Consider the following 22,558-nt stretch of genomic DNA (forward strand, 5'->3'; position numbering starts at 1 on the left):
GTTTTCACAATTAAAGCATGAATATGGTTAAAAGCCAGTTATACAATAAGCACTGGTACAGCTAAATATACAGGAGGGCTTGTCCTCAGGGAGCCAGATGCTACTTAGCATCAAAAAGATAAATAAGGTACAAACTAAAACATAAATATTTTGCAGCAAGACAAAGATTGGGGTTATGCAGGGGAAACACACACACAACGGGTCTGAACTAACACTGGCTTTAGACAACTTCCACCATATGGGTTTCAGTAATTATTTCTGAATTGCATCTGCATAAGTGATATTTCACAAGGCCTTCTACACCCTGGGCTCACCTTTGGAAAAAACCCCAATGTCTGTATCCTGAACCAACAGATTGCAGCTACCTCACAAAAAGGCCTAATTATGTAATGAACTAAAAGCAGCCTAACTGTGCAGTTCTGTCTCCTAAGCATCCTGTCCTCCAGATCCCACTGAGGAAAGCAATTCTAATTTCTTTTATTTCATGGGCCCAGTAACAATTATGTGGATGATCGTAATGCTGCAGCAGGAATTCACCAAAATCCATTATTGACATGAAAGGGCACTGGTTCTGATGAGGCTTTAAAAGAAAGGGCAGTAAATATTTTCTCTTTGTCAAAGTCTAGATGGTTTATTTCTCCAATATAACTTTTGCCTTGGAACATTGCACCCCAAAAATGTTCTTTTACAATTTGGAATTTAATTCCAAGAAACCAGAAAAAACAATCTAAAATGTCATGAAAGTGGCTGCAGTTATTAACAAAAGGAAATAATCCCACGATCTCTTACCCACTTCCTAGCAGTAATTAGTTACTTGTTGAATATAATTTATGCTGCAAGTAATTTCTGCTATTAATTTGAGAGGTGCTCTGGCTACTCCAATACGAACTTTCTCAAATGTGCACATACACAGGATTTTACAAGGGTAAACCTACTTATCCATTGATTGCACCAGAAATATATTTTAAAGTGAAAAGTCTTCCTGGTGGGGGTGAACTCATGAGCTTTGAACTTAAAAAAAAAAAAAAAAAAAAAAAGAGAGAGACTGAGATAAGAAAAAAGGCCAAACCAAAACATGCTGATGCAGTGCGAGGAACTTTTTTCCCTACTGATCTTTAGGTATGAAACCACAGCAAAAAGTTTTAAAAACCCGGAATTCAAATTAGATGCGAAAAATTTTCACGGAGCCACTCTACGGATTCGCCCAAAATCCTGCCCGGCAGTACCTTACTGCAAGTGCCCGCAGAGGAGCGATGCTCCCCTCGCTGCACCCTGCGCAAGCCGGACATGGATTAGCAAACCTGAACTCACAGCGTGAAAGGAGAGGAAAGAAGCGCTCGGAATTCCCAAGTTTTGTTTTGCAATTTCACAGGCGCACAAGGCAAGCTCGTCCCCGCCGAAGCTCTCCCAGCGTGTCTGGCTCAAGGGAGAAGCTGCTGCCAGGGCCGGGGAGCCCGGGAAGGCGGGGGTAGCTCTATGCTAATGCTCCTGCAGCGCCCTGAGCCCTGAAGCACCATTACAAAGCACACCTTCTGGGCAACTGACTCCAAACTCAGCGTCCAGCCATGTAAACCAGCCACAACCCGGCACCAGGACTCGAGAAGGGAAAGGGGAGGCTCCTACAGATTTTGTAGTACAGCACACTGCTTTCCTAGAATAGTTTTAAAACAGAATAAACTTCGTCATTCTCTTCTTTAACTTACGACAGCCACCCAAACGAAACAAAAGCTTCACTTCCACGCCATCATTTCAGGCAAGATTCAACTTACTTCAAGGACATCCTTTAGCAACAGGCAGGAAAGCTGCTCAGTTAACATTCCTTTCTCACACTCCCACTGTACTTCATTTGAAAACGATGTGCAAAATCAGATCAAAAGACTAAAAACAGAAGAAAACGGCTACTTTAAAAAAAAGATACTTTGAAGTGGTTTTGACCTGTTCCACCTACTAAAAACAAACCAAAAAAGATAGCAAATGTCAAAAGATGCAATCATACGAAGTGAAGATGTAAAAAAATCCCTCTCTGCTTTTCTTTTCTCTGCTCACTTTAAGAAGTTCCAAATTCTTTCACAGGAGGCCGATGAAAGACAACTAAAACCCTAACGCTTCTCCAACTGCTACTCCAAACTTCGAGCGGAAGTGGGAATAATATCGTAAGAAAAAGAAATACGTTTACTGAGATGAGAAAGGGGATCACGCTGAGGAAACGGTAAAACTCGAGTGCATTCAAAGCTCACAAAACTCACTTAAAAACCCCAAATCGACTCTCAGGACCCAAATGACATTTAAGAAATGTTTCGCAGAGCTCCGCGGAGCCAGTGCTGATCTATTTGCTGGTGTACGAGAAGGGCATTCAGGGCATTTCGGAAGCCGGGTAAATGCTCCCAGCGAAGCACAACATCCCGCAAACTTTCCGCCCCGTTTCCACCCGCGGAGCCCGGCCCCTGTCCGGGCGCGGCCGAGAGGCGCGGGCGGGCGGGCGGCGGGGCTCGGGCGCGGCTCGTTGGGCTCGGCGGGCCCAGCGCTCCCGCACCGCGGCTGCGGAGGGTCCCGGGGAGCCGCTGTCCCGGGGAGCCGCCGCGGGGAGCGCCCGGTGCTCCGAGCGGCGGGGCCGGCCCGGAAGGCGCAGGGGCTCCGCCGCGCCCGGTCCTCCCTTACCTGCCCGCCTGAAGCGCTTCCGCGCCGCGCCGCCCTCCGCACCCGCGGCCGCCGCGTCCCCCCGGCCCTCGCCCTCCTCATGGCCGCCGGGGGGCCGGAGCCTGCGCCGGTAGGGATGGGAGCACTGCCCCGGGCCCCGGAGCGACCACTTGTCGCCCCGCGTCCCAGCACAGGTACGGGCAGAGGGAGGCACGGTCCCCGCTGCCCGCCGGGCTGCGCCGAACTCCTACGAAATCCCCCTGTTCCGGAGGGGAGGGAAAAAGGGAGTAAGAAAAAAAAAAAAAGAAAAAAAAAAAGATACTTCACACGCTCCCACTGCAAATCCGGGCGGACACAAAGCCAGCGTTTATCCCTTGCTTACCGGCTTGGAGGGAAGCGGGAGACGGAGGAAAAAAACCCCAAACAAACAAAAAAATACCCAAAAATCACAACCTTAGGGAAAGCAAATCGGCTCCCCGCTGCCCGGAGCCTCCGCGCAGCGGCCGCCGAGTCCCTTCTGAGCGCGGAGCCCGGCGCGGCGGCGGCAGCTCCCGGGACGGGGCGATCCTCCCGCGGCCCGGCCCGGCCCGGCGGCAGCGCCGGGAACTTTTCCGCCTCCAGGAAGCCTCTGGTGCAGCCGGAGGCCGGGGCTGCGGGGCAGCGTCCTGCGCCCGGCGGGACTGCGGGGGAGCGGGGGGTGCGGAGCGCTGGGGTCCGCGGGGGGGTGGCGGAGGCGGTGAGAAAGGAAAGTGGGTGCCCGGGGGGGATTTTCCGGCCCTTTCGGGGGGACGGCGCGGGCAGCGTGTGTGGCCGGACGGGGCATCCGTCCCGCGGGGCTCCGGGATCAGCCGCCCCACCGCAGCCCCACTTTGTTTCGCAGCTCCGCGGGGCGCGGAGAGAGACGCGGGGGGCGCGGATCCATCTCCCGCGGGCTCAGGATGCCAGACCGCCCCGCTGGGAGAGGGCGGAGGGAAAACATCAAAAAACGGAAAGAGTTTGGAGTTTCGTTAAGAAACAGACGAAACAAAACGCTGAGTTAAAAAAATAAGATAAAACCCAAGAACTTGGACCAAAACCTCTGAAGGACCCCCCCTCCCCCCCGCGTATAACTCCGGGAGATCCTGTTGTCCCGCACCAGTGCCCGGCGCGGTTCCGACTCCCCGCAAGGTAAGTTCATCTATTTTGTGTGTGTTTGTGTTAAAATGTGTGCGAGGGAGAGGAGAAGAACTCACCATTTCGCTGGGATAACAAGGCCAGATCGGGATCGGATTGGAAATGCTGAGGCTTCGCCTGCTTCCTCCGCGACATGCTGGCTCAAACATCAGCTGGGGCAGAATAAAAAATTACTAAAAAAAAATCTTCTCAAAATTACGGAAATCGAGCCTCCCCCCCCAGCCTCCCCGATCCTCCGCGCACCGCGCATGTGTCCTGCTATAATTATGATTATCAATAATGCATTGCGATTAATCATAGAGCGGCTCTTTGAAAGGCGATTGGCACATGGCCAGCTCTATTCAAACCAGCTCGCCTTAATCAATTAGGCGCTGATTTGCTGGAGACCCTTGTCTCTCCGCCGCTCCCACCCAATGAGTCGATCCATGTGGCAGGAGAAGGGGCTGGATTTCCCCAAAGCTGTTTGGATACAGTTTAACCCTCTTAGCAACCAGCTGGAGCTGCATCGCGCCATCCCGGTTACTATAGGAATGTGTCTCCCTTCGCCCCTTCCTCCAGCCCCGACGGGCTCCCCGCGCCTCCCGCCCTCCTTCCCGCAGTTTTGCCCTGCGTTTCAATTTTCTTTTTTCTTTCTTTTTTTTTTTTTTTCTTTTCTTTTTTTTTTTTTTTTTTAACTCCCCCCGCCTGGCCCGCAGCCCGCACCGGTGGAGGGAGGGCAGGGTGACCAATAATCGATCGGGGGAGGACGCAGGGCTGGGGCGGCCGGCAGGGAGCAGCGGCCCCGGAGGATCGGCCCCGCACCCGGCAAGTGCCTGCACGGGGAGAGCCCGGCCCCGCTCCGGCTGCCGCTCGCTCCGTCCCGCTGCTGCAAAAAAGTTTCTGGTGTATTTTTTTTTTCTTGGGTTTTTTTTTTTTTTTTTTTTTTGGTGTTTTTTTCCCCCCTTCTCTTATCCCCGCTTTTACAAATAAAAATCCATTTCGCCCTCTCCCAGGTCTCTCTCTCACCACACCCCCCCCCCCCCCCCCACCACCCCACCACCACCACCACTTCTCTTTCCATATATCACGGCCCGAGGGGTGCTGAAAATAGGAAGGGTTTGTTTTTTACCTCACACATTCCCAGGACAATTAGGGCGCCGCTGGGAGCGGCGGGCGGACCGGGCGGCCGCTCCGCCCCCGCGCCGCGCGGGTTGGCTGCGCCCGCCGTCAGTCCGCCCGCGGAGCCCGCTGCGGGCCGCGGCCGGGGGCTCGTCCCGCTCCGCGGCCCCGGCCCCCCTCCCCCGGCTCGCTCCTGACTTTTGTTCCCTCTTGGAGGTGGGAGCGACGCGCATCTGCCCGCCGGAGGCGCCCCGGCCGCGGAGCGGAACGGCCCGGCCCGGTTTGCCCGCGGTGCGCGCAGGCGGAGCCGGGCCGGGCTGAGGGTGGCGCGGCGGGGCCGTCCCGGAGCCCCTGCGCTGCCCGGGGCCGCTCCTTGTGCCCGGTCCCCAGCGCTGCCGGCGCCGGGACCCTGCGGGCACCGCGCTCCTGCCGCGGCCAAACTTTTCCACCCATGTGTTACTTGCGAGGAGGAACCTCTCACAAACAAATGGCACGGTCTTGGAATAAAAAGTATAGTTGCGCCGAGGCTACAAACAAGGCTCTTTTTAATATCTCGTCTATCCAGCGATACACGCACGCTGTGGGTGAATGGTGGGTGTCCCCTGAGCTCCGCTCTCCGCGCCCCTCCGCGCGTCACGCTGCTGCGGGCACGCAAAGTTACTCGGTAAAAGAAGCTGAACCGGCAGAAGCGGGAGCACAGGCGTTTCTTTCCCTCCACCCTGACCCATCTAGTGCTCTCTCCTCCCACTCCCCCCGCTGGATTATTTACTCTTCTATAGAAGCTACTCCTTTTTCCCGTATTAATATTAACAAACTCTCTGCAAAAGCAAGAGGCTGATCAGATCCAACTCATTTCAATTTCAAATGAGCCGGTAAAGCCTAGAGAGTGAGCGAGAGGAGAAAGGAGAGAGGGACAAATCTTCCCATTCGAGGAACCGGCTTACTGGCGTTTTCTTCTCATTATTAAACGAAAGAGATTGTAAAACGTTTATCAATAAGGGTGGGGGGAAGAAAAACAGTCGCAAAACCCAAACAAACAAACGCATACGAACCGAAAAATCCTCCCAGGTGCCACTCCAGTATTTAGTCAGCGTTGCAAAGTGGTCACTGACGCTTCTTTTCATTTCTGCACAGGGCGAGCCCCCTCCCTCCCCGCAGCATTCGGTACAGTAGATTTTGAGAAAAAGACAAACGAAGCTATCAGCGGGGATGATGTTGAAGAATGAAGATAATAATGTTGCTATAGGTGGTACTTCACATGACATTATTTTTCACTGAATATTTAAAGAGACGTTTCGGCAGAGATGGATACACTCGGCGCAGGCTGTCACCCTCCGTACCCTGAGACAGTGGGAAAGAAACCGAACCCTGAACGCACAGAAACGCACTCCTAACTCACTGCTAGCCACACGCAGATGCACACAAAATACCCACGCGGATCTATTTGCACATTTATGCCTGTATTTCTAACTGTATCAATCACTCCGTTAGCTTCCTACGGTTTCTAAGCTAGACGATCTCCCAAAATTATTCGCGTTCACAATTTCATTATACTTTTGCCGATTAAGCTTGAGACAAATTTCCCCAGACGAGCAGTACCTTTGCTTCGTGGCTGGAAAAAGGCGGCCGTGGACAGGTAATTAAAAAAGCAACAACAGCAACAACAAGACGAAAAAGAGTAGCTTAAAGAAAAAGAAATTAATTTGGAGAAATTAAGTTTTACAACTTTTTTTTTCGTTTTTCTTCTTCTCGCTAGTGTTAAAGCGGCGCCTGGTATTTCATCCAAGACCGATTGATTATTTATTGTTTGTTTTCCTCTCCTTCGCTGGGGGCCGGGAGGGGTGGGGAATGGGTGGGGGCAGAGCAGCAGTGCCAGGGCTAGAGAAAAATCGGTCTTTATTGTTGTTGATAGCAATACATCAATTAAACGTCATTGTCTCTAACAGAAGTTGTGAGAGTTCACAAGCGTAAATATTCTCTGATCGCGGGTTTTCCCTCTCGATGCTCCGAATGACAGTGACATATTTTTCCCTCCCCGCCACACCTTGGAAATTTTTTCCCCCTCTCGGATTATTCTTTTTAATGGAGGTGGGAGTCTTTCTAATGTGCTTCAATGCAAATCAGCCTGGCTGCAAGACACCCGTGGTGGGGATCGATCTCCAGTTCATTGAGATGAGCACTGAAGGGAGATGGTAAACAGGGGATAATTTGCAGTTCATTCTGCTGAGAGACGATTCCAATGAGATGCATCACACTAGACTGGATTATTGTTATTCAGGTTTGCGAACAGACGCAACACCCTTAGCACGGCGGAGTTAAAAGCCGCACGATCCCCTCGTAGTTCTAAAACACCTTCAATAACTCTCGGGGGTGCGGGTGGGGGGCAGGAAATGCGATTGATTTCCCGTTTCGTGCCCGTGACCCCCGAGCCCGGGGCGGGCGCGGCTCCGCAGCCGAGCAGGGTCGGGGCAGCCCAACCTGCGGCGGCCCCGCACGGCAAAGCGCTGCCCGCACCTTCCCCCTGCCCCAACACCCGCTGCCCACTCTGCAGGGCGCTGGGGCTTTTATTTATGCAGGGTTTTCCCCCTTCCTTCTCTTCCTCCTCCGTTTTCTGCGTTCTCTGTTTGCCTCTGTTTTAACTGGAAAAGCCACACTTCGCCGGAGTTCCGAGCGGCGCTCCAGCTGACCCCGCAAGTTCGCCGTTTGTCAGCTAACACAGGTTACATAGATTTTAGAAATGTGTGTAATTAGGGGCTTCCAGATGCTGCAGTCAGCTGGGAACTTGGCTTTATGCTCCGATGTATAATAAACTTTTGAGACAGTCCTGGGGCGCAGCTACCCCGGGGCAGCGAGCACCAGCTCTCCGGAATTGTTTCATTATCAATAGCCCGGATCACGCTATTCACTGTGGACGTGCAAGTCCTGTGACTCTGTGGCTTTAGGTAGGACTACTTTTGTGGGCATGCTGTCAGCTTCCCCCTTTCTTGCTCTCTTCTGCCTTTTTTTTTTTTTTTATTTTTAATTTCTTTTCAGTTTTCTAATAGTAATTCTCCGGGGAAAGAAAGAGGGAAAAAAAAAAAAAAAGGAGGAGGGGGCACCAGAATTGAATCCTTCGCCATTATTACTGACAACTAATAATTGATCATTGCTCGCAAACACAAGCTTTTACCCGCATAATTAAATCGTAAGCAATACGGGTTTAGTCAAAGCAAAAAGGAAAAAAAAATAGAGGGAAAGAACCTCTCCCTTTCTCTGCCCTAAATTCCAGAGAATCGCAGTGATGGGGACTCCTCCGCCCCCGAGATAAAAATGACTAATGCCATAGCCAGCCAAGGTGGGATTATTCAATTCAATTGTTTCTTTACACATTTGCTGCCTTTTGTTTGACCTGATGGCTGGCAAATTTTTACACCTAGCTGTCCCTTTTGAGTTTATTGATGAAGGTGCTTCTGAAATGATTATCAGGAGATTTACAGCCATCACTACCCACCTACGGGAAAAGTAGTAAAATCAATCCCTCAATCAATCAGACCCCTCTGTGCATATCTTTTTAATCTGCTCTTTTAGCTGTTTTATTACAACGCGAGCATTAAATATGTTTGTTTCAAATTTAACACGAATGCCTCCGAAGGACTCTGTCAATTTAGACATAAATCATGAAGTAAACAAGCTGGATGGAAAATTCTCTCACTCGGGCAAGAATGTTAAAACCCAAGGAGTAAAAAAAAATCTCGCGTATCAGTGTATGGGCAACTCTGTATGTATAGCCCAAAAGGCAGGAAAACAACAAACAGAAAGATAAATATGCAACTCTGCAAAAGATTTCCATGCACTTTTACAGGACTAAAGAGTGCTAGTAATTACAAATACTTTCACACCCTCAAGTCCATCATTATTTCCTCTGATATGTTTATACATATATATATATTTATATATATATCTCAGAATGTTTTCTTTCCTGTGTTAAAAAAATACCTTTTTTTAAAATTAAATACCATATACTTGAGAAAGTGTCTTGATTCTTGATTCCAACATTATTATTGATCCCAAGGTATCTATCCTTTATATGCCTTTTTTGGGGTTAAAAAAGAAATTAGAGGGTATTTCAGGTAGGCTGCTTAGGTCACTGATTACACAGTGGTCATCAGGTATGGACAGAGTGAATCTATAAGTTGTATAAAGAACCAAGATTTTTATTTGATGCCACAGGGGAAGTTTTCTCTGCAAGCCACATGCCTTTGCATCCCAGTTTAATTTTTTTTTAATATCCTAGTGTATCGCAGCCATATAAAGCCACCATGTGGCTCCACCAGAAAACCAGAAGTTTAGAAATGAAGTGACAGAGATTTCTCCAGCTTTAGATTAAAAAAAAAAAAAAAAAAAAAACAAACCAAAAACCCAGCAAAAATCCATTCTGAGCTACAAAGACATCTTTCAAAGACATATTGTAATGTCTCAACACAGAAGAAACTCTGGATAGGACAAAGGAAAAAAAGGACACTGAAATATGAATTGTGTACATGACAAAAGAAGAGTAATGAATAATTACATCTGATATAAGATGATAAGATGTAACCTGCAATGTCAGCCAACAATTCTTCCAAACATCTTGTTTTATGGAAAGTGCCTTTATACGGTAGGAAAACTTCACAATTTCTATCACTGTTCATCCAGATATTTATTAATGGGTCAATTAGCCTTAGTGTCAGTTTTTAATATAATATTATAGTCACAATTTCTTTGTCAAAGGATTACATAAAAAAGTATAAAATATGGAAATGGGAGTCATTTAAAAACAATTTAAGGAGTAGGACTAAGGGATGTGTTTTCCAGGATATTTAGGAAAAAACATATGTTCTTAAAAAGGTGTTCCCTTAGGATCTGTTTACCTTTAAATTAAAATTACACAAAAATTCTGTACTCTGTCAAAGTATAAACACAAGGACAAAATTTCACATGAATATTTTCTCTGAAATGGAACCTACAGACGATTTCTACAGGGTAGTCATCTAACAAAGTAAGACCTGTTGTCACAAAAAGATTTACACTGCAAATCAGAGTTACAAAGTACACACGTTTATTTACATTTTAAAGTTTCATTTTAAACTGGAGAATATGTAGTGATTAAAGAGTAAACATGCTTCAAACCTCAGGGGGAATGTTGCCTGTAGAGTCCCAAATTTCTTGCCTAATGAAATGAACCTGACAACCCCTCTTCTTTCCATGATGTATTTTTGATTCGAATACAGTGGAAGTATTTGTAAGTACATACATTTTGTTTGCATAATATCAAGGTGCCCTGATTAATGCATGGTGTTTACAACGTGAAAATTGTCATGCTCTCTGCATCAACACAAGGAGCTGGCCTGGCAGCAGCTAGTTGCAATAAAGTAAATGCCTCATGAATAATGTTCTGCTTTCCATGCCTGAGCTAAGCACAATCCTCCCCGTGCACCCTTTGCCCCCAGTTTGAGCCAGCCTGGTTTGCAGTGGTGCTGTGCAGGACACAGCTCTCTGAGTGCAAATATGTTTGCTCACAGACTTGTGCATGCACTATCTGGGTCCTGTGGGAGCCTATTTCCTCGTGGAGGAATCTGATCCCCAGCCACATTTCTGCAGTTTTCTTTTCTTCCCATTAATGATCATATAATGTTCAGATGGCAACAACAGCCATTACCTACCTCAAAAGGTAACTCCAGGAGTTTCTGATTTCTTAGAAAAATTCCTCAGCAGCAAAGAAAGTTGAGCACTGAGCTGCCAGCCAGCTCTACTGAACTATCAGCAGATACTACATCAGTGACCCAGAAAGAGCCTTGAAAAGTACTGCTTCATAAACCCAAGATCACACAGTTATCACCCAGAAAATGAGACTCACAGTTTCCTTTCCTTACGTAAGAAAAGCTCAAGTAACAGGATTCAAAGAGCAATCCTCACAAAGAGACTTAAAAGACCCTTCCTCAGAAATCCAGAAACCAGATTTGGGGTTAGAAAAATTGTTTCCATCCTTCATATGCTTTATATAGTAAGCCTGGACTTTCATCCTGCTGTACAAGCCATGTCTTGAATCTCACCCTGAGTTACATATTCTGTATTTCAGTCCTGCTTCCCAGAACTTCAAATTCCCTCTCAAATGCAGTGTCCAGGGCTGCAGAACATGTCTATTTACATCCCTAAGCAGCTTTCTGCAGACTAGCTGGCTCTCCCCAGGACTGTACACAATCATTAAGCTCATCTGAGCCTGCTCCCAGCCACTGACACCCTAGAAGTGCTACCTGAATGAGAATTTAAAGCTTGAGTAGGTTTTAGATAATACCAAAGCTATGTGGTGCAAAAATCATACGTGCAAAGACAAATGTAGCCCCAGTCTGTAATGGTTCAGCAATTCAGCTGCTTGTCATGTACTGCAACAGGCAAAACAAAAGAGGGAGAATTGTACTTGAGTATAAGACAACATGGCACATTTAGGAATTGCACCAAACACCAGTGCTTATTCTACTTCTATTTGTAAAGAAGGATACATTATTTACTCACTACTGAGACCATGAAAAGACACTTTTCCTCAGAAGCTTGCAATGTGAGTGCCCAATCCTAAACATCACCAATGTCACTCATGCTTGTGCAGGAAGCAGAGCATTGACAGCACAGCATGAGCAGTGTTTCAGTCTAGAACTGCTGTGAGTGATTTTGGAGCAGGGTAACTGTGGTGATCAAACCTGTTCCTGACCACAGTTCCTCCCGTCCCCTTGCTTGGATGGCCCTGTCCCACCAGGCTGTGCTGCTTTGGCTCTGGCACAAACGTTTGCATGACAGGGAAATCTCCTACATGGGGCAACAATGCGTGGTACAGTAACTTCTTAAGCTGTTCCAGCTGTTTGCAAATAAAATCTGCGTCTGAGCCCCCAGTCTATACAAACTGATTTCTGAGAGGAGCTCTATTTGTGTGGCTGTGCCAGATCAGGGCCATTACTAACTGCAGAGGAGCATAAACAAATGTAGAGAGAGAAAAGATTTAGAGAAGGCACCAGTCACAATGATTAGCATGTAAATCCCATACCTCTTAGTGAGAGCTCTCTTGTTAACATGTTTAGTTGACAGTTGCACACCTTTTCATTCCCATATATTTTAAGGCTTGAAGTCACTTGTTCTGTCTCTCAAGTTTACTCAGCCTGGCTTCTTCTGCAGTTGAAGCAGTTTCCGTTTTCATGCTGCACAAAAGCACAAGCAATGCCATAATACATAAGAATAACAGTTTAATGGAAACATAGAGCCAAATGCTAAATGCACTGAATTAAGGGGAATTAATGAAAGATAAATATGGTCCATTCCCTCCTCCAGCTCCAGCACTGTCCTCTCCAACACCGTACATATAATCTCATAACACAATAACATTGCTGTACTCACTCTGTGCGAGCAGGATCATTCACTTACTCTTTGTTTCACTCCTACAATTTCCAAATAGCAAAATTCAGTTTCAGGCAGCTCTGTTCTCAAAGGGCTGCCAGACCTGCTACTCCTTTGCCCCACTGCTGACAGATTGCTCTACAGTGGGACAAGACCTGCCCATGTCCAGCCATGCTCATACTGAGCAGAAGCAGTAATTAAACCCAGTGCAAAGGTAAAAAGCAAGATGGATGTGAGCTAAGGGGGGAGAGACAGGTACATCTGCATCCCGGGCCAGCACTGCCACCAGCAGCCCCCAGAGCAGCAGCTGCCCAGGGCTGCAGAATGTTCAGTAACACTTTCTTGTGCTAGAGACTGTGCCTTGTGAGGGGCCTACCTTTAATGTTTTGCCTAGAGCAAGGAAATCCAGTAACGGTGCTGGTTGCCACATTCAGGGGAGCCTGCAGGAACTGCTTGCTGCTGACTGGGAAAGCACTCACTGCTTCTCAAAGCAAAACTACTGTGACATTTTAGGAGTACAGCCCTTTAAACCACCTGTTCAAATCTGCTAATCACAGGTAATCTTGGCTCTTCAAGGGGATTACTCAAAGACAATAAAAATACTAAAAATCCAAAGACAAAAACTGTTACTGGTAATTTGCATCATTTTTTGTGATGTCACGCTATAATTTTTGCAATAATTGTAACCAATAACACACTGTGTAAAGTTCTCAAGGGATTGACTCTGTGTTCAGAAATTAACTGTAGAATATGCTTTGGATTTCTTATTATTCTGCTTTCTTATTGTCATTCTCACAAAATCAAGCAAAGTGATAAGTGGAATGTCTAGAAACAGCCAGAATTTAATCTGGACAAATTACACAAAATATATCTGTCCTAGAAGAGTATCTGCTTTTAAGGAGTTATATACCACCACAGAGAATACAACATTCTGCACCTGAAGCACTGGCACATATCAACAAGATTATATTAATTCCAGTGTAGAAAGCTGACATTGTTGGATACTTCTTGGAAATGTGTATGTTGTAAAACTGGAAAAAAAAAGCTACAAAATTTGAACTTAATTGAAAATACTTTCATTTTATAGCAAACCATATTGTAGATGTTTACATTGCATTCAATAAATATGAGCCATAAACCCTAATTTAACCCCAGATTTGTTAGGGTCAAGATTTTTGGAAAATCCAGGTGTCATCCCAGAGTTTGTACCCTTTTTACTGCCAATCCCAGCCCCCTTTTAGGTAGGCAAATCCCCAGTGGTGTGGCCACAGAGTCAGGGGCCAAAACTGCCTTGGTGGCACTTGGCCTCAGTGTGCCCTGCTCTGTTTTGCCTGTGGGTCCCATGGTTTCAGGAGCAGGAGGTTTGTGTGCAAAGCTTGTAAAATCTTAGAAGAATACAAAGGATATTTTGTAAAGTTTCCCTAGAAACATCTTTTTCAAGCCATGTGGTGTTGCTGGGTAGGGATTTAGTCTATCCAAATAAAACCAGTAGCACTTTTCAATGCATAGAGCGCAGATTCATCAAGTGGCTCAGTTGCAATGTGTTCTAGATTCCTGGAAAATGAAAGGTTGGAGCAGATGTTCTTTTGAGGTCTCTCCCAGCCATTCTATGAGCCCATGACAGAGCAACATGATTTTACATGGAACTATATTATTCACATGCTTGATGATTTATTATATCTTTCAAAATCAAATAATCAATATAATTTGTGCTTTATTGCTGAAAGAATGAAATTGCTTGATTGACACATGATAGTGAACTAATGACATTAGAAGCTCTGGCTCTTTTATTTCTCTTTCACTCAGAAAAGAGCAAAAAAAATCTGGATTTGTTCTGAACAAAATTGCAATACTGCAGGCTAAAACTTTACTTCTCAATCTAAAAACTTTCCTTCTCAATTTAAATTCATTTTAAATTGTTATGCTTTACAAACTTCCAAATGGGATTCTAATTGTTGACAGACATTTTACATTACATGTGTCTATCACTTTGATTTAATATGCATTTTCAATGAAATTTAAAAAAGGCCTCTAAGGTGGCAATTTAACAGCAAGACATGCTGTGAATTTTAGATATAAAAAATATCTAGTTTTCAAGGGTTTTTTGTACATGTGAAAATGGCCCTCCAGAAAAAAAAAAAAAAAAAATCAGAGAATGTCTGTATGGCTGAGTTATCAGAGGCTAAATATCTCCAAGAACATTACCTACTGTTTTAATCAATCACAGTCATCAGAGGCAAACCAGGTTTTACATTTATGCAGCTTTTCAGTAGTGCACTTCAAAAAGTATTAACCATAAAAGAAATAGAATGTATTTGGAAATCCTATGTCTGGTTTATTACATCTCATGACCTGATTTAATTTTCTTCTACAGAAAACGCACATTGAAATGCCTGTAAGTAATAGGTACTTGTTGTCAACTTTGATAAGAGACATTTGAAAGGAATGCCAAATGTATTGTGAAAGATAAGAGAACAGCAGCTTTTCTGTGTCCCTAAAAGAGTGGAAACCAGACTTAGGAGAGCACACAACTACAGAACAGACCTGTTCTATATCATGCTACTTTTGAAATCATCAGAATTGTAGTTAATGTTTAAACCCTAAGCTATAGACATTGACAGCGCAGTGGGAACAGTTCTCTATCTTTAACTCAAAATTTTTAAACCAAATATCCACTACTTTTGAATTCTTGCATTTTCTTCATAATGTTAATAAAAACATCTTTGGCTGGCTTATTTTATATTAATAGCTTTAGATATCTTGTTTAAGAGGTCCTGCAGGGTGTCCCAAAACCTACACTTGATGGCAAGAATAAACATTCATTAAACTTCAAAGACTGCCAAAAAGTCTAGTTATTTTGATTTAGGGGAATCATTTAAATTAATCCCTCAGCCTGTGTAAAAAATATGTAATATAATCCATTTCTCTGTCTCCAGCTCCAAGTAACACTGGAAAAAAATACTGCTTTACTAATGTTTTATGTTTTGAAAAACTGGGGAAAAATTAAGACTTCATATATTTTTGAAGAATTCTGACATTAAGAAACAAATATTATAGTACACAACTGTGTACTTACATCTCTGTGTAACTGCTGTTAAACCTAGGCACAGAATGGAGATCTTCAGTGGGAGCAGTAAAACCAGATTTGATGTTTGTGTGTATGCATATATAAATGTATATATCTGTAGGTTTTTTTTAACAAAATAATCAATTTTTTGGAATGGCTTTCTGCCTTACCACCCCCAACTCAACTGTGTGCTGCTGTGCTACGGAAAACTCACAGTCACCTTTTAACAGATCTTTTTTGCTGAGGGCCCCTTAAAATTTGGGAGAAACCTTAGTATGATGAAGAGCTTGGTTTAAAATGATTTTTTACTTTAAAATGAATACACTCTTCATCTGAAAGAAGCATGTAGGGCGTACTTGGTCAGACGCACCGAGGAAAAAAATGAAAGGAGGGAGAAGCTCAGCTATTGTAAATCACTGCAATGCCACTGAGGCCAGTTCAGACGAGCTGAGGTTGTGGCCTAATATTTGTGCTGAAATGTTGCAGCTATAGCTGTATCCCTGAGCTGTATAAATATTTGTTGAAAGCTGACTGTTAGGGTGCAAGGGGTGGATTGCTCATCAGCAAATAGTGAGGGCCCTTGTCTTTTCACCTTCCTTAAGGAAACCTTCCCTGTTTGAGGGCTGGGAATTTTGACTGGGTACATGTTTGATCCTTCTTGCTTTGTGCATGGGTTGTTCTGTGTGCAGTGGAACAGGAATTTCCATCTGGACTTTTGAACTTGCACCCGCCTGAGTGTCCGGCCCTGATTCATGCCATGCACTGTACATGAATGACCAGCAATGTTTACAAAATGAATTAGCTTGACTCCAACTCTCCAGCCAGAAAGTAATCAAAGTGAAGAGCCAAGCTATTTCTGAAATTCCAGCTTCCCTAGCTAGAAACTGCATGCTCTGTCTCGCTAGTCAGGGTATTAATGCAAAATGTACATGTTCTATACTGGAGGACAATTAATAACAGCAGTGATTCTGAGCAGTCGACAGACATTAACTATTCCACCCCCAAACTGCTCTTGTGTGGTAGGCAAGTCTGGCTGCAGCACATGGTACAGAGGAAAAAAAAAAAGAGTGAAAATATCTATATCAGTAAGGGATTATTCTACGAGTTGTAGTATGTTCTTTTTGGTTCTTTCTTCTCCCAAATTAAATTCCAGCTAACATTTTATTTCACTTTTGAATGAATACATGTATTCATTAACACATTCAGGAATCATCTTATGCAAATATTTTTAGTAGGGCTACTCATAACTGGTATCCCTAAAATCTTGGAAGCTTTGATTTATTTTCTCATCAACCATCCTAATTTAAGCATTTAGGAACAACAGAACTATCTTTAGAATAATCTCATCCTATAAAATACATTAGCCTTTGCTAAATTTAATATAAAACATTGTTAGGAAAGAAGACAATGTTACGTGATACATATTGTTTGAGATTGTCTGAAACTCAAAACGTATCACTGAAATTTCCCTCTGAAAACAAACCTCCTGATCTGAAAAGCCCACACCATATAAAGCTGGAGATGTCTCAGAGCCAAATTGTTTGCTCCTGTAAATGGTTAGAGCTCCACAGAGGGGGGATATGAAATAAGGCTCTGTTGATTTTATAGCAGAGCATCTGAACCATTTCCCCTGCCCTAGTGAGTTTAAAACAAAATTAAAATAAAAATAAACCCCAATTAGCATATGAGCTCTTCATTGGCAAATTGGCATAACTCCACTGGATATCTGACTTAGGCAGGGTTTTCAGGACTTACCACCAGGAAGATCTCAGCCATGGTATTTTAATGGTGATTTCATGTGGGTGGGTGTGGACCTGACTCTTCATCCTTATTCAGGCTGAAAACCAGGAATGCACTACAGAGATATAGATCAGTTGAGAAATTGATTGTTTGCAGGGAGGGAGGATAAAGTGGCTCAGTTATTCCAAAATTAGCAACTGCTAGTGCGGTGTATAGCTCAGGCCAAATGACAAGTGAATGATGCTGCCCAACACCTCCCCGTCTATATCATACCTGCATCCAGCCCCTGGTGACTTTCATTTCCTGAATGGACTAGCAAATACATCAAAAATATGATAAATCAAAAATATCTGAATAAAATAGCTTGGCAGGATATCTTTAACATTACCTCAAAATCACAGGTTAATAAATAGTTAAATTTAGCTGTAGCTTCTCTTAAGTTGTTTGAACATAAGTCAATATTTTCGTCTTTTGTTGTCTCAGGATTTCTATAGGAGCAGAGAGAATTTCCTCAATGATTTTTCTACACTTTATAGCATTATGCCTTTGTGCTATTATCCATCTGTAGCCTTATCTAACATGTTATCAACTGTATGAAAATAAGTAGCAGTCCCTTCAGCCCACAGCAAGTATCAATAGGAAGAATGACAGTGGCTAGTTTGCACACTTGAAATGGTTTATTTGTTGCAATCCTGTGCACAAGATGTTTATCAGTAAGCACCAGACAGCCATGCAGAAGAAGGAGCCTTAATTCTGTCTGAGACAGCCTCTTATTGCTATTGATAGTTAGCATCAGTGTCCAGTCTGAGAAATGGAAGTGCTGCAGGCAACTTCAGTCAAGACACCCTATTGATCTACTGCTTCCTCTGCGTCCCTGAAGCTAGAGAAGAAAAATAAAAAGGGGAGGAAAAGCTTGCTGTATAAGGGGCAATGCAGCAGTCTGTGTCTTGCCATCATTCAAAGGGGTGTGTATGTGCATGGATATTCCTGATATTCAGTACCTTAGACAACTGTAAATCACACGCACAGCCATGATAAATATAAATGTCAATGTGTTGGAAATGTCCTTTATATAAGAGGTGTCACTAGAACTACATTTTTAGCGTGAAACATTTTTTCTGCTTTTTATTTTTCATTGACTTATTGTGCTTCTGTTATATCCTGTCTAACACAATCAATCTAAAGCATAATATCTGAGAGTCCTATTCATAAATAATACATATTTGGGTCATTTTCATTTGTATCCTACAATGAAGATTTACAAGCCAGAAACAAAACAAGAAACAATGTGTGGAATGCTCTTATTCAGTGGATAAGAATATATTACTGTGATCAATTAATCTGCTTTTCTCTGCATTAGGTGGACATCTTTATGGTGCATCCATAAGGGTTTATAACTTGGGAGAGACAGAATCAGCTCTAAGGCTCTAACATAAAATGCCTATACTCAGAAAAGAGAAACTTTTCTGAAGTTTTTTTGCTTGGTTGAGCCTTTTTTTTTCCCATTGTTTTTGTTTTCCAATAGGAAATGTGTTAATTTTGGCAAAGTCAAACACAGCAATAATTTATTCATCAACATAGGATGTTACTCTGCCCTATATTCTACCTCTCCTGTTAAATAAAACAAAAAATTAACTACAATAATTCTGGGGATTTTCATAGTGCTGTTCATTCAAAGATAGGCCCATTTTCCTACAAACCACACAATTCATTCTACAGGAGGGAAGACTGACACACAGAAAGGTCCCTGCTCAATTTTTAGGGCCAAAAATTACTAGGCAAAATTAAGTAAAAAAATAAATAAAATCTGTGCATAGAAATTGCAGGGGAACAAGAGAGGTGAAAGGGAGACTCCAGTTGGTGCTAATTTGCAGTTTAAGAACCTGCAGCCCCTGGTGCAGTCACCAGGAGGGCTGGTGCTCAGATCTGGGGCCATGTCAGAAGAACAGCAGTAATGACCCAGCTGATCATCAATTTTGCCTGCACAGAAAGGAGCAAAAGTGGTGATTTAAATCAGCCAGAGCTACTTTAGGCAGCAAAGCCAGAATATACAATAACTTTGAAAGGAATATAAAATCTTGGGGAAAGAGAGGGGGTAAAAATTGGGAATGGGGACAAGGCTGCTCACTGTCACAGCCCCCCCTGTTTGCCTCAGAGATGCAGACCAGGCTCTGCTCACACTCTGGGCCCCAGAGTGGGTTGTTGCATGAGTTTTCCAAATCTGGAAATTTGCTACAAGTGCATCTCAGATAAAAAATGAAATGAGTTTTGCAACTATGGCAAAAAAAGCAATTTTACATTTCATAGACCTTTAAAAACCCTTTTCAATAGAAAATAAAAATAACAGTAAGGGGGAAAAAAGGCTACATTTCCATTCCCGTTTTTATAGTTGGACGTTGCAGATGTTTCTGGGTCAGAGGTGAACATGTCTTTAGGTGTCAAAAGATGCAATAACCTGAGTCAAAAATGGCCCAGTCCCCAGAACCGTGACTGTGTGCCAGAATATCCCCACCTCAGAAGCTTGCTGGCAGCAATGTGCTCCAGGTGTCTTACACTATACAGACCTGGTAGTCATTTTAATATTTTCCATGCTCATGTAAATTGACTTGATGTGTGTTCATCAAATGTGGGAAAATCCCACAGAATTGTGTACCATCTGTTTATAGGTAAAAGGTCAGCTTTGCTGACAATCCAGTGTAAAATCAGAGCACAGAATGAAAGCAAGCACGCTTTTGTTTTGTTCTGGTTTGGTTTTATAAATCTGAGGCTTAATGTCATATTAAAAGCCTAACAAAGTTCAAAGGTTCATTCTGTTTGGATAACAGCACTGTCCTTCTCAGATGTGTGGATATTACCTGAGTTACACAGAGCTCTTAAATCTGCACCACGTGGCTACAACTTGCAACCCAATGAAACCCTGAGCACCCCCAGGAGTCAGCAGGACTGGGGAGGGTGCAAGGGCCACAGCCTGGGCAGCTGGGAGCCTGCACTGGTGCCCTGAGCCAGGAGCCTCTGTGAAACACTGCCTGACAGCATTTCAGCACTGCTTGGCCTCAAGTGAGAAACTCAAGCTGAAGCACAAATGGAAAGGCTCATTTTGAAAAAGCATCGCCTTATTTTATATAACTCCCAATACTGCATTTGGGTTTTGGTTAGAATTAAAGCCAGGTTTAATTCAATTAATATGGTAGATGCTAATCAAAGTGTCCATCTTTATTATTTTGGTCTGTTTTATACAAGATTGTTGGACAAAAGGCAGTTATGTCTGAGCTATGACATTAAAGGAAGGCTGTGGTCACAGAGTTCTTCAACATTGACCAGTCATCAGAAGAGGAATTTGAGACCTTTCTTGTCCTTTTACACTCCATGTGGAACACATGCTCATACTTTTCTATAGAGAACTGATAACCAGACCTGGGAAATTTATACCTGAATATGAGGCAGATGTCAGAAGATGATGTCAAAGTGTTTTAAAAGAGTATTTTCATTACACTTGCCATAGAGTGAGTCTTGGGTGAAAGAAGAGTTAATGCAGCTGGCAGAGGAGGAAAAACATCAGAGGAAAATAAACTGATAAAACTGATCAAATCCAGACATATTCAATCCAAAATCTCAAATGGGATTCAAGGTATACTGGAAGGATGCTACAGCATCAAATGCTGTTAAACCATCCACTACAACCTGAGCAGAAGACAAAACAAAATCCCTGTAGAGAGATGCTCTGGCTGCTCACTCAGCAGGGCAGGTCAGTGTATCTCCACTGAGTTTGGCTCTACTGCTCTTCACTGGCTTCACCCTGCCCCTACCGGCACAAACCAGATATTTTAACCTTGCCACCAGTACTGTACTGAGGTGTAGAAGTTGAGAAAGAGAGTTTGAAAGTGTTTGTGGTCAGCTAATTGGGAAAACAACCAGTTCCCCACAGTATAATCTACCCCACTGGCCAAAAGAGACAAGTTTTATATGTTCAATCAGAAAAGTGCAACTCCTCCAGTAATGTGGCTGAGACATTTACTTTGAATACTGAGGAATCTTATTTTCAAGGTCAAGTTGAGGTTTCCTGGGTTCAGACTAAAATACTTTGTAGGGCCAAAGAAATATTTACTGGGTTCTAGGGAGCAGGGAGTAGATGTGTAATTTGAACATATTTCAAGTCATCCTGGGAGGTCTTTTTGTTTTTACATATTTGTGTCTCCTCAGACAACCTTTCTATTTTTTCCCCCAAGAAATTGGAAGTGAAAATTTTGACATTTTTTGCCACTACATTTCAGTTGGGCCATTTCCTGCATTGAACCAGAGAACCTGCTTTATTTGCACCCTTTCCAGTGCATCATATGAAACCATATAGACAAATTTTGTGCAAGGACTGCCATTCCTTGTGTTAAACTGGAAGGATTTTCTGTGTGAAGCAATGATTTTCTTTATGTGACCTTTGACAGTGGGAATGTTGGATGGCCAATGGTAGGTGGGGCTTCACAGGCAGTCATAAATTAGGCAGCAGCATTTTACAAATGAGCTTCATAATGAGTAAGTGATTGTAAGATGTGCTATTGCATCCTGGAACTTAACATCTGAACACAAAAACTATCACCTAGCCCAGGAATGGCAGTAAAAGGTTAAAAGAAATATTCAATATTATCAATCATATTAAAAAAAAAAAAAAAAAAAGAGAACTTCTTACAGCTGCCAATGGAGCTTGGGAGAATTAATGTGTTGGTGTCAAAAAGACTGAGAAGGAGTGAAATAGGACTACAATGATTGCCAGAATCTTACTTGCCTGGAGAGATAACATTGGACAGTCAGTTTAACTAGGCAGGTGCCAAGAATCCTCCTGTGGGTGCTATGGAGTGGCTTTCAAACATCAGAATGTACACGGACCCCCATCTTCGGGTACTTCCTATGGTTTCAGAATTGCTCATTAAGCCAGGGAAACCTCCAGTGAGGTCTGATGACCTGAAAACAGACATAAGCTGAAGAATCAATGTTATAAGTAAAACAGCAATTATAAAAAGATCTACAGCTCCTTCCATGTAATCAGGTAAATTAGCAAGAGTGGCATAAAGCACCTAAATTGGAGAAAGAGTGGAGAAAAGGGAGTGGGGAGAAAAGAAGGTCCCTTGGGAGATATCTGATAGGATGCTTAGTCTGTGTAGAGGGCAAAAGGTTAAGTGAAAATGAGATGAAGGAATGATCAGATATAGTCCGATCAGAGACAGTTAAATAAAGGAAAGTGCTAACCTAAGATAAATGTGAAGAAATGCTCTTGTGCTGAGTGTGTTGATGTGGCTGTTCTTCAGCAGCTCAGGAACAGGAGAGGAGGAATTGCCTGTTCCCAACCCACACCAGTCCTAGTTCCACACTCCCCAGCAAAGAAACAGAAGGGATAAGGACACAAGCTAATGATTCCTGTCTGCTACTCCAGTGGTGTGAAAGGAAATTAAA

At 43.7% G+C, this 22,558-nt stretch overlaps 1 protein-coding gene across 1 annotated transcript in view; it reads right to left on the reverse strand.

The window, feature by feature from the left end:
• Positions 1 to 4,013, reverse strand: part of SALL1 (spalt like transcription factor 1) — a 15,748-nt gene extending 11,735 nt beyond the window's left edge. The window contains exon 1 of the mRNA XM_058034206.1: positions 3,870 to 4,013. Coding sequence (XP_057890189.1) covers positions 3,870 to 3,945 — 76 coding nt within the window. The 5' untranslated portion in view covers positions 3,946 to 4,013. The remainder of the gene's footprint in view (positions 1 to 3,869) is intronic.
• Between the last annotated feature and the right edge of the window lie 18,545 nt (positions 4,014 to 22,558).

The sequence above is a fragment of the Melospiza georgiana genome, chromosome 14 (genome assembly GCF_028018845.1).
Source record: "Melospiza georgiana isolate bMelGeo1 chromosome 14, bMelGeo1.pri, whole genome shotgun sequence".
NCBI classification, from domain to species: domain Eukaryota; kingdom Metazoa; phylum Chordata; class Aves; order Passeriformes; family Passerellidae; genus Melospiza; species Melospiza georgiana.